The following is a 12,377-nucleotide window of genomic DNA, read 5'->3' as shown; positions in this document are numbered from 1 at the left end:
AAGAATGACAAAACTTAAATATTTTATTATAACAAAAAATGACTTTAACAATTAAAAAAAAACAGATCCTCAATGACTTGGCTTATATACACAGTGCAAAAATATAAAAGAGACAAACATGAGAACGTTAAGATAAAAATAAATGGTGCTGAAATACTATGTAGATGAGCGGCGTAAATCTGCCACCACTCAGGGGAGCGAGAGAGCAGATGTAACAGCTGGAGCACTGAAGACTATTCTGCTGGCTAGTGGCTGGTGAGCTCTTTGTATACACGAGCGAGGCCGTGTAGGTGGCGTTGGTGTACAGGTAATTGTCAGCCGGTAGATGCAAACGAGCAGTAGGCTTGTTGACCAGCGGGTGGAGCTGGCCTCCCAGACACCAGGTGTGTCGGGGTCACGGGTACTGGGATGTAGAGAGTAGCGGAGTCTTGTTTAGCTTGTCTAGACGCAGGCTTCTGATCACGTATTGTTGTTGCTGTTTTGGATGTTCATTTCTTACACTTGAGTATGCAGATATGTATTTGTTGAATGAAGGAATAGGCCCAGTCTCCTTTCCTAAGGAGATTCTCATGACAATACAGGTATAATATATACAACCTATTAACAACAATGCCTCTATACATGTTCTTACAATATATGTAAATCAAGTACTAAGAACAATCAGTGCAAAGTAACACTAGGCTATTACATTGGAAATCAAGGAAATGTATTTATCATAATAATACATATGTATACTAGCATAATATATCCGGCAAATCAATGTACACATAGTACATGACAATACATAAAGTATGTTATATACAGTAATGCATAGAGTTTAATAATAGATAAATATAATCATATTTCACGAAACATTACATTAGGCTATTCTGCCTTTATTCTACGGTAAGAACACGTCATATATCAATCATACCTGATGTATGTGGGGTCATAACACATGGGAATGTGGGTACTTTGTTGCGGTTGGGTAGAGTGGGCTGCAAAAAAAAAATGGATTAAAATTTGATTTGGCTCACAAACGGACCTCGGGTTAGTTTAATTTCATGAATTAATATTTAAACCATCCACCTTCTTGTTGAGCTTAGGCTCAGATTTGATTTAGATATTAAGTTGATTATTCTGGTCAAACATATTTAATTGATTACTGATGACTGGACTGCCTAATTATAGTTAATTTTTTGTATTTGAGTGCTTAGCTGGTAGAGGGAGTGGGTCGACCAGAGAATGTGGTCGAGTATGGTTGCTCCTTGACGCCTGGTAACACTACCTGTACAATCAACTGTTCATGTCGGCGAGATCACTGTTAGATTGAATTAAGTATATATTTGATTTAGTCAAATTATCTCGCGTAAAGATTAACGAAACTAATAATCATAGGCTCTTATGTGAGATATTGGTGTTACTTTGCAGTGTAACCCCTCTCAGCCCCAGGGGCCTGACAGCTGAGTGGACAGCGCTTCGGATTTGTAGTCATGAGGTTCCGGGTTCGATCTTCGGTGAAGGCGGAAACAAATGGGCAGAGTTTCTTTCACACTGATGCTCCTGTTACCTAGCAGTAAATAAGTACCTGGGAGTTAGACAGCTGCTACGGGCTGCTTCCTGGGGGTGTGTAACAAAAGGAAGCCTGCCCGAGGACCGGGCTGCGGGGACGCTAAGCCCCGGAATCATCTCAAGAAGATAACCCATCCTTCTGTTACACTCCTGTTTAGTTAGTACTTATAGTAACGATGAAGACCATTGTTCATATATGACGTAATTGACAATCAAAAAGTCGAAATCGTTACTATTGAATTTGGACAAACCAGAAAAGGTTTTGTATATATGTTGCAAAGACAACCCAACCATCCTAGGCCTAATATAGTACATATGTGTGCTATAATAGGCTTAGGACTATATAAAGTCAATAGTACCAAATTCTACTAATTGCCCTTTGCCCTCAATGTATGTAATATGGGGCACATAGTTACAAAAAAAAGTACTATCTCGCTCTCAGGCTCCCCCAGCGCCCCCGCCCCCCCACCACACCCCCCAGCGCCTCCCCCCCACACAACCTAACGCCCCCCCACACCCCCCGAGCGCAGCACTCCCTCCCAAACACATGAGCACCACAACACCTGTCATGGGTTACTGACTCTGGGGTGCCACGTGCCAGTAGTCAAGGTGTGAGGCGGCCACCACCTAACTCAGTAGTCACCAAGTTCAGCCCAGCAGCACGTGAGTAAGACTTTGGCTGCATGACAGCGGCTTGTTGGTGCCAGTTGCCATACTGTCTGACCAGAAGTGTTGGTGCCAGTTGCCATACTGTCTGACCAGAAGTGTTGGTGCCAGTTGCCATACTGTCTGACCAGAAGTGTTGGTGCCAGTTGCCATACTGTCTGACCAGAAGTGTTGGTGCCAGTTGCCATACTGTTTGACCAGAAGTGTTGGTGCCAGTTGCCATACTGTGTGACCAGAAGTGTTGGTGCCAGTTGCCATACCGTGTGACCAGAAGTGTTGGTGCCAGTTGCCATACCGTGTGACCAGAACGGGTAATGGCATCACGGCTTGCCTCAGGATAGTCATACATTATTCACTCATTTAGAGTCTTAAGACTAGAAATTTGCATCAACAATGTTACTTCATTTAATTCTTTAAAACTAAATAGCTTCTTTTAATCATATAAGCTATGAATGATAGAGACAAATTTAGTTTCCTGCTTAATTTAATAATGTTAATTTAATAAACACAAAGTGACTTTGAGACATTTGAAATCTGAACTGAATTAACAAAAAATGACACATTATATGTACCTTATTGGAGAACTTGGCATGTCTCGGTAATCTCACCAGGAGGTATGTTATTATTAGTTTACATAAATGTGTAAATCTTATCCCAGTGTGTCCCACACACTTCACTCTTCCTCTTGGTGAAGTCTGTTTGTATCTGTATATCTGTTTGCTTCCTGTACTCGTGCCTCCTGTTTTCCCTATTGACTTATATCTCCCCCAGTTAACTAGTTCATAACACTAATATTTGTTTCTAATTGAAATGATAAAAATATCATCATTTTCAAGCACTACAAGTTCGTTGATATATTTCGTTACGATATTGGGGATAAATCTCTCTCTACTCTCTCCATACTCTCTCTCTCTCTCTCTCTCTCTCTCTCTCTCTCTCTCTCTCTCTCTCTCTCTCTCTCTCTCTCTCTCTCTCTCTCTCAAGTATCAAATGCCCTTGCTGGGACAATTCAGGTTTATCATTGATAGTTCATATTATGTTGCTTAAATCTGGATTAGAGGAAATATAATAATTTTTCAGTCTGCAGGCTGTTGCACCTCTGACTCCCAGGTACCACTTTGCTGCTTGGTCAACAGCAGCAACATGTCATAAAAAGTCTGCCCATCTGTGTCTGGGTTGGCCGGGGATCGAACCTGTGCCCGCAGGTAGTTAACCTAACTGTTGAAGATTTCCAGAGTTAATGTCCCCGCGTCCCGGTCTGTGACCAGACTTCCTGGTTGCTGGTCTGATCCACCAGGCTGCAGGTCTGATCCACCAGGCTGCTGGTCTGATCCACCAGGCTGCTGGTCTGATCCACCAGGCTGCTGGTCTGATCCACCAGGCTGCAGGTCTGATCCACCAGGCTGCTGGTCTGATCCACCAGGCTGCTGGTCTGATCCACCAGGCTGCTGGTCTGATCCACTAGTCTGCTACTCTGATCCACCAGTCTGCTACTCTGATCCACCAGTCTGCTACTCTGATCCACCAGTCTGCTACTCTGATCCACCAGGCTGCTACTCTGATCCACCAGGCTGCTGCTCTGATCCACCAGGCTGCTGGTCTGATCCACCAGTCTGCTACTCTGATCCACCAGTCTGCTACTCTGATCCACCAGTCTGCTACTCTGATCCACCAGGCTGCTGCTCTGATCCACCAGGCTGCTGCTCTGATCCACCAGTCTGCTACTCTGATCCACCAGTCTGCTACTCTGATCCACCAGGCTGCTACTCTGATCCACCAGGCTGCTGCTCTGATCCACCAGGCTGCTGGTCTGATCCACCAGTCTGCTACTCTGATCCACCAGTCTGCTACTCTGATCCACCAGGCTGCTACTCTGATCCACCAGGCTGCTGCTCTGATCCACCAGGCTGCTGGTCTGATCCACCAGGTTGTTGGTCTGATCCACCAGACTGTTTGATGGGGGCTGCTGGCAGTCTGACGTGAGAGTCACAGCCTGGTTGAACTACGTACCGGCTCCTGTATATGCTTGTTTGTAAATTCTTCCAAAATAGACACCAGACGTGACCGACCGCAAGAGAGAGAAACACTTCAGCAGGGGTATAAATAATACGAACCTTAGAAAAACTGCGTGTCGGCCCGCGTCGAGCCAAGAGGCGTCGGGGGGGCTGCAAGGTACACGCGGCTAATCGCCTTGTTCCCTGCCAGTTGTACGCAATTTGCTGCCGTAACGACGGAATGAATTCTAGACAACGCTCGCGTTTACGGCGTAAAGCGTATTTATACATAAATATTTCTTGGAGCAGTTAAAATGTTGAGAGGAAGAGCGGGCACTTGTGTGTGTGTGTGTGTTTACAGCTGAGGCTCTGGGACTGGCTTGGTTCCTCCCCAGTCTTGGTGGCTTGGGTGGCTTACTGCCACGTTGGTGGTCGTGTTGGTGGCCTGGGTGGCTTTGTGAGACGATGGTGGCCTGGGTGGCTTTGTGAGACGATGGTGGTCTGGGTGGCTTTGTGAGACGATGGTGGTCTGGGTGGCTTTGTGTGACGATGGTGGTCTGGGTGGCTTTGTGAGACGATGGTGGTCTGGGTGGCTTTGTGTGACGATGGTGGCCTGGGTGGCTTTGTGTGACGATGGTGGTCTGGGTGGCTTTGTGTGACGATGGTGGCCTGGGTGGCTTTGTGAGACAATGGTGGCCTTGGTGGCTTTGTGAGACAATGGTGGCCTGGGTGGCTTTGTGAGACGATGGTGGTCTGGGTGGCTTTGTGAGACGATGGTGGTCTGGGTGGCTTTGTGTGACGATGGTGGCCTGGGTGGCTTTGTGAGACAATGGTGGCCTTGGTGGCTTTGTGTGACGATGGTGGTCTGGGTGGCTTTGTGAGACAATGGTGGCCTGGGTGGCTTTGTGTGATGGTGGTGGCCTGCATGGCTTTGTGAGACAATGGTGGTCGTGTTGGTAGAGCTGGTTTGGTTCCAAGATGGGTTGGGGTTGGCCACCAGCATCACCAGTCATGTTCTCATGTGTTCCTTAACACTTTCACCACTCTCACCTTCATGGTACTTGCTCCCTCTCTGCTTCTGACATATTCTTCACGGGAAATATTCTCATATTCATATCTTTTTTATTTAATTTGGCTTCTCCAGCAGGTTCCATTTGCTCTATATCATTACTTGACCGGAAAAGTTATTTCAATAAGTCTTCCGGTTTTAATATAATTTTTTTATCTGTTGACACGAACCTTTTTAACTGTTCCTTTCACATAAAATTTACACACATCTTTCCTCCGTTTTTCCTGTCCCTCTTTCCACTGTTTTATCCACTGATGTGTCCAGTTCCTGGTCTAATCGAACACTTTTCACTGTGGTAGTCACCAGCGGTCCTCCACACACCGGCAGAACAATCCTGATGAAACATTCCTTGTCCATCTTCCCCTTCATCTCCGGATTCAGCTGGTTAAATTCCAGCGCTGCATGGTCGCTATTAATATCCGTTTCGTTCTTGACTGCAAATTGTCAGCTTATCTCTCAGCTTTTAAATCTTCCTGAGCCCCAAATCATTTGCCATTTCGTCTTAACAAAATCATGTCATGAGGTGAGAGAATGGTCTCTCAATTCCCACCCCTCACTTCCTGTTACAAAATCTTGCGCTGTTGTGTATGCAACGGGTGGAAATATAACCCTATATATTAGGGTTATATACCCTATCGGAAATATAACCCTATGCGCTCACAGAGCATAGCAGAGAGTTGTAATGTATGTTGCTGGGTTGTCATTTACCCACATGCAATGTGTACCTATTGCATCCCCCAAGGGGCCCATAACCACTTGATCAAGTGCTCGGAGAAGGCCCAAGCTCTGTGCCACTTGTATTTCAGAGTCAAGGCTGTCTTTGCCACCCTCGATGCTGCTGGTGCGATTACTTGACAAATGATTTATCGGGAAGATTTGTTTAAGGTTTACTGAGCTCCTCCTAACATTTCTTTAGGTCGCCAGCGAATATCTATGGTCCGAGGATTTAAATAACTATAAATCTGAAAATTATTTTCATAAGGCACGCCAGAAAAATCACTTAGGTAACTGCGAGAGAGAGAGAGAGAGAGAGAGAGAGAGAGAGAGAGAGAGAGAGAGAGAGAGAGAGAGAGAGAGAGAGAGAGAGAGAGCAGTGAGAGAGAGAGAGAGAGAGAGAGAGAGAGAGAGAGAGCAGTGAGAGAGAGACTTTGAAGCTGTTGAGTGAAGCAGATGTGAGGGACATGCATAGTGAAGCTGGGTGGGGGGGGGGCAGCTGTGAAGGACACACAGGTTGAAGCTGTGGGAGAAGCAGCAGGTGTGGGAGAAGCAGCAGGTGTGGGAGAAGCAGCAGGTGTGGGAGAAGCAGCAGCTGTGGGAGAAGCAGCAGCTGTGGGAGAAGCAGCAGCTGTGGGAGAAGCAGCAGCTGTGGGAGAAGCAGCAGGTGTGGGAGAAGCAGCAGGTGTGGGAGAAGCAGCAGCTGTGGGAGAAGCAGCAGGTGTGGGAGAAGCAGCAGGTGTGGGAGAAGCAGCAGCTGTGGGAGAAGCAGCAGGTGTGGGAGAAGCAGCAGCTGTGGGAGAAGCAGCAGGTGTGGGAGAAGCAGCAGCTGTGGGAGAAGCAGCAGGTGTGGGAGAAGCAGCAGCTGTGGGAGAAGCAGCAGCTGTGGGAGAAGCAGCAGGTGTGGGAGAAGCAGCAGCTGTGGGAGAAGCAGCAGGTGTGGGAGAAGCAGCAGGTGTGGGAGAAGCAGCAGGTGTGAGAGAAGCAGCAGCTGTGGGAGAAGCAGCAGGTGTGGGAGAAGCAGCAGCTGTGGGAGAAGCAGCAGGTGTGGGAGAAGCAGCAGCTGTGGGAGAAGCAGCAGCTGTGGGAGAAGCAGCAGGTGTGGGAGAAGCCGCAGGTGTGGGAGACATGCATAATTATGCATGTGGGAGAGAAATACATTTGTGAATATTTGACTCAGAATAATTGTCAAGAAAACGGAAGATATGTTACGTAGTATTTCACACTGTAATTTTCGTAAGGCAGGGAGGAAATAGAGAGAGAGGGGGGAGAGAAGGAGAGAGAGGGAGAGAAGGAGAGGGAGAGAAGCAGGGAGAGGGAGGAGAGAGAGGGAAGAGAGAGAGGGGGAAAGAGAGAGGGGGGGAGAGAGAGGGGGGAGAGAGAGAGAGGGAGAGAGGGGAGAGAGAGAGAAAGAGAGGGGGAGAGAGAGGAGGGGGGAGACAGAGAGAGGGGGGATAAAGAGGGGAGAGAGAGAGAGAGAGAGAGAGAGAGAGAGAGAGAGAGAGAGAGAGAGAGAGAGAGAGAGAGAGAGAGAGAGAGAGAGAGAGAGAGAGAGAGAGAGAGAGAGAATATATATTAACCAAAAACATTGATCAAATAATATTCTCCTGTCCCAGTAAGAACCCCCCCCCCCTCACCCCGCCCCCGTCGCCTCCTGGTCTCCACTTCTCTAAATCCCCGTCACTTTACAAGCAATATTTCACAAGAGATGCCGCGCCTCCAAGAAATATTTCTCAAAATGTAAAATATTCCTCAGTCACTGTGTGTATTTCTGCCTTTTTATAAAGAAATATCATTAGCATGCTAAACTTTCAAGCCACACTACTACCACTACCACCACCACTGCTACAACTACTACCACTACCACCACCACTGCTACAACTACTACCACTACCACCACCACTGCTACAACTACTACCACTACCACCACCACTGCTACAACTACTACTACTACTACCACAACTTCCCACAACTAGGAAACTTACCACAATGCCATTGTGCTTGAATGAAGGCGAAGAGACGACCCAGTACACGTGTAGTGCCCCAACATTGTCGCCAGCAGCCTACACTCTCTGTCACAGTTGTGTAAGCAATAGTCTGAACGACACTCTGTTGTTGTTGCTTTAGATTTAGCTACTTGGAACTACAGTTTCCAGGTAACCCGGACTATGGTGAGCCCGGGACGGACGAGATTCTGAAAGATTGAGTTTCTGTGTCTGGCAGAGTGCCTCACTTGTCGTCCAGGGAAAAAGGGACTCCTCCCCAGGAACCTCCCTAGGGACTCTCCCCAGGAACCTCCCTGGGGACTCTCCCCAGGGACCTCCCTAGGGACTCTCCCCAGGAACCTCCCTAGGGACTCTCCCCAGGAACCTCCCTAGGGACTCCTCCCCAAGGGACCTCCCTAAGGACTCCTCCCCCAGGAACCTCCCTAGGGACTCCTCTCAAGGGATGCCGAAACTTCATGTCAATGCTCAATTGTCGTGGTTTGTGGGAGTTGTGGGGAGGGGGACCTGACATCTCCACTCTCAACACCACTAAGGTCTCTGCTTATATAAGTTCGTGAGATTTGTTCGTTTTGTTTTATTGAGAATAATTTTACGGTCAAACGGATCTACTAAAAGGTTTTATTGCCTTTGACTCGTATAGAATTAATAATTACCCCCTTCGATTAGGCGTCTCACTGTTGGTTGAGCAGTTATATACAATTCTACTGTAATTAAAATCCATCCTATGATTGAAATCCCAACCATGATTAGTAATGGTGTTATATCTATACTGTTTTTGTGTGTTCATCAACTCTTTTGTTACTGTTCATCAACTCTTTTGTTACTGTTCATCAACTCTTTTGTTACTGTTCATCAACTCTTTTGTTACTGTTCATCAACTGTTTTGTTACTGTTCATCAACTGTTTTGTTACTGTTCATCAACTCTTTTGTTACTGTTCATCAACTCTTTTGTTGCTGTTCATCAACTCTTTTGTTACTGTTCATCAACTGTTTTGTTACTGTTCATCAACTGTTTTGTTACTGTTCATCAACTCTTTTGTTACTGTTCATCAACTGTTTTGTTACTGTTCATCAACTGTTTTGTTACTGTTCATCAACTCTTTTGTTACTGTTCATCAACTCTTTTGTTACTGTTCATCAACTCTTTTGTTACTGTTCATCAACTGTTTTGTTACTGTTCATCAACTGTTTTGTTACTGTTCATCAACTCTTTTGTTACTGTTCATCAACTCTTTTGTTGCTGTTCATCAACTCTTTTGTTACTGTCGGAAAATCCGACACCATTTAATAATATCATACAGGCAGATAATATTGCTGTGTTGTATAAACAAGTTAACCCATAGAAAATGTAACTTGTAGTGGAATTTCCGTCTATAGAAAACGGGATATCATTACCACATACTATTATAAATTCACCACCTATTATGGTGGGAATTATTCTTAAATACATTAGTCTTTGGACTTTACCATCATAAAAACATCTCATATAAATTAACTTAATTATCAGAATTAAAATAGAGTAAATGTGACCCTTCTATCACTTACTGTCATCTGGACAATGTAGGCCAGTAGCGTCAGTGAGGAGGGAGTGGTCAGCCATTGTTAATGTACTTAGACCACAGAGGCTCACGGGAGCAAATACGGCTCCTGTTAATTTTACTTGGACGAAGTGTTATGGAAACCTAAGGTGTACCATCATCAACACGCTGTCAACAAATACAAGTTAAGTGTTCTGCCGAAACCCATTTATCTATCATTTATGGCCATTAATGTCATTAGATAGGGGCGAGCCAGTTAGAATACGAACTGCCTCTTAATAAAAGGTAATTAAGCCTAGGTCTTTACGGTTCAATGTACAGTGTTTTCTCTGATATAGCTGTCATATATTAGGATTCTGGCTTCATAGCTAGCGCCCTTTTGACAGGTCAAGACGAGGAAGCATGCTTTGTGTACCAGTTTCTGGGTGATGGAAGCTACCTCAAAGAGGATAATTCGGTGTCTACATCCTAGTTATATCTGGTGGACTAAGGCATGCTGTACAATAAGATAAGGAACCTCTTCAATGTTTAACAATATATGTAGTTTAATACTGTAGTTGGATTGGCTGCATATATATAAATTTAATATAAACCCCCCCTAATGTGTAGAGGATCGATTTGTGAGATTATTGCAGAAATACAGTCCACTTAACATCATACAAATTGCTATCGAAGTATACAAATTAACGTAAATATAAATTCTATACAAATTCATATAAATTAAATAAATATAAATCTCACAGGTCGGTTCCCACAGTTACTGTTCATCAACTCTTTTGTTACTGTTCATCAACTCTCTTGCTACTGTTCATCAACTCTCTTGCTACTGTTCATCAACTCTTGTTACTGTTCATCAACTCTCTTGTTACTGTTCATCAACTCTTTTGTTACTGTTCATCAACTCTCTTGTTACTGTTCATCAACTCTCTTGTTACTGTTCATCAACTCTCTTGTTACTGTTCATCAACTCTTTTCAGTAACCCACGACCAAGGTCTCCTACATATGAACAATTACAATCGTTGCAAGTGACTACATAACCGCCATTACCAACAGTATCCTTATTACCACGATTGAGAACATCAGTAGGAGTGAGGAGGAAGCCCCGTGAACCCCCTGATGAAGCCTCAGGAACCCCCTAGAGGAGGCAGCTGATTCCCCAGGTTGTAATGCTCTTTAACATGTCGTGGTGCAGTGGTGTAGAGCGGGTTTGGCAGTGCCCAGACGCATAGGTTCGAATCCTCATCACGGCTCCTACGGTTTTTTGTCGTTGATGCATCATGCTAATGTGAGTTCTTTGTGCATTATTGTTATCAACGTTGTCATTGTTATCTCAACCCTCCGTGTCCATTAATACCTTCTACTACTACTACTACTACTACTACTACTACTACTACTACTACTACTACTACTACTTTTACTACCATTTCTACTACTGACACGAACCCTGGCGGACCATATTGGGACGAACCGTGCGTAAATCCTGGGCAAATAATCATCATATTTCATCATTAGTGCCCCTTCATTATCATTAATTTAATTAATCCCAAATCCTTCTCCAGGGAAAATTATCATCCGGAAAATTACTTTCATATTTTACCCGGAAGGTTCGCCAAGACCTTCCGCTTCAGTAGGACCCCGAGAAGGAAATTCTCGGACAGTCTCGGCTGCCCCTCAAGTGTCGCCAAGGAGGAGAAATTATATAAGAAACGCGAAGGTGGAGAGATGTTGACTGATGTGTTAGTTGGGTCCTTCTGTCGGACAGAACCACTTCAAAGGGTGACTCTGTCGGACAGAACCACTTCAAGGGGTGACTCTGTTGGACAGAACCACTCTGAGGACTCGTGGTTCTGCAGGCGAGGAGTCACAATAACGTGGCTGAAGTATGTTGACCAATCCATACACTAGAAAATGTAGGGACGACGACGTTACGGTCCGTCCTGGACCATTCTCAAGTCAATTGTGGTTCTATGCCACTGTGCCCAGAGAGGAAGACATGGTGGGCCGCTAGGAGTCGACGGAGCTTCCCATCACGACACTTTACCTAAAAGGGGAAGAAACAGGCACCGCATTCATAACTTATACCAAAGTGTAAGCTGGATGTTATTTGTTAGGTTGGGTTGGTGTTTGATGCGTAGTGCTTCGGCTATGATTGATTATATATAGTGTCGTTATGTCTATTATTTCGGTGTTGTTATTTTTGTTATTATCTAAACAACGAAAATTATATTTTTAGTTATACATTCAAAGCCATAACAATAGATAAATAATATATATGATTGCTTCTGTATTATATTATCAAAGAGTAAGCTGTAGTCAATATTTACAGTTTTAGATTTCTTATAAACTTTACCAATTAGTAAATAATCTGATTTGAGCTGTCGTGGACATAAACATTTAGATTGTATTGTTCACTACTTTTAGTGCAACAAAATTCAAGTATGTTTCTTTCATTAACATATTTAAATACTCAATTTCTGAGATTTAATCCAATCCAATTAACAGCGTGAATTTCTATATTATAACAATAGTTTTTTTCTGGCTGGTCTTTGTGCTTAATAAGACACAAATGTGCAGAATTATTTAAACTACAATTGTGAACTTAGCAGCATAAGCTAGATTATTGCACCTCATCAACACATTTGTATACCAAGTGGTACCAGGGACCAGCATTTTGACTGGACTACACTACACACAGAAATCACAGTTGCGTGATGCACCAAATGAACAAATCCACAAGGGCCGTGACGAGGATTCGAACCTGCGTCCGAGAGCATCAGACGCAGGCAGCAAGGCAGCGACTGGGATGCCCACGGACGCAGGTTCGAATCCTCGTCACG

At 44.6% G+C, this 12,377-nt stretch overlaps 2 protein-coding genes across 2 annotated transcripts; one reads left to right on the top strand and one right to left on the bottom strand.

The window, feature by feature from the left end:
• Window positions 1–394: 394 nt before the first annotated feature.
• On the bottom strand, window positions 395–5,649 carry LOC138367677 (putative golgin subfamily A member 6-like protein 19). The gene is made up of 4 exons (XM_069329640.1): window positions 5,487–5,649; window positions 3,596–4,191; window positions 914–977; window positions 395–555 (listed from the first exon to the last, which is right to left on the bottom strand). The coding sequence occupies exons 1-4, from the start codon at window positions 5,647–5,649 to the stop codon at window positions 395–397; spliced, it is 984 nt and encodes a 327-aa protein (XP_069185741.1).
• Window positions 5,650–5,931: 282 nt separating this feature from the next.
• On the top strand, window positions 5,932–6,973 carry LOC123764124 (antigen LPMC-61-like). Its single transcript, XM_069329639.1, has 2 exons — window positions 5,932–5,964; window positions 6,530–6,973. Exons 1-2 carry the CDS (start codon window positions 5,932–5,934, stop codon window positions 6,971–6,973), a joined length of 477 nt encoding a protein of 158 aa, XP_069185740.1.
• Window positions 6,974–12,377: the final 5,404 nt, after the last annotated feature.

The sequence above is a fragment of the Procambarus clarkii genome, chromosome 23 (assembly GCF_040958095.1).
Source record: "Procambarus clarkii isolate CNS0578487 chromosome 23, FALCON_Pclarkii_2.0, whole genome shotgun sequence".
Classification (NCBI taxonomy): domain Eukaryota; kingdom Metazoa; phylum Arthropoda; class Malacostraca; order Decapoda; family Cambaridae; genus Procambarus; species Procambarus clarkii.
This window is presented reverse-complemented; position numbering and strand designations above follow the sequence as displayed.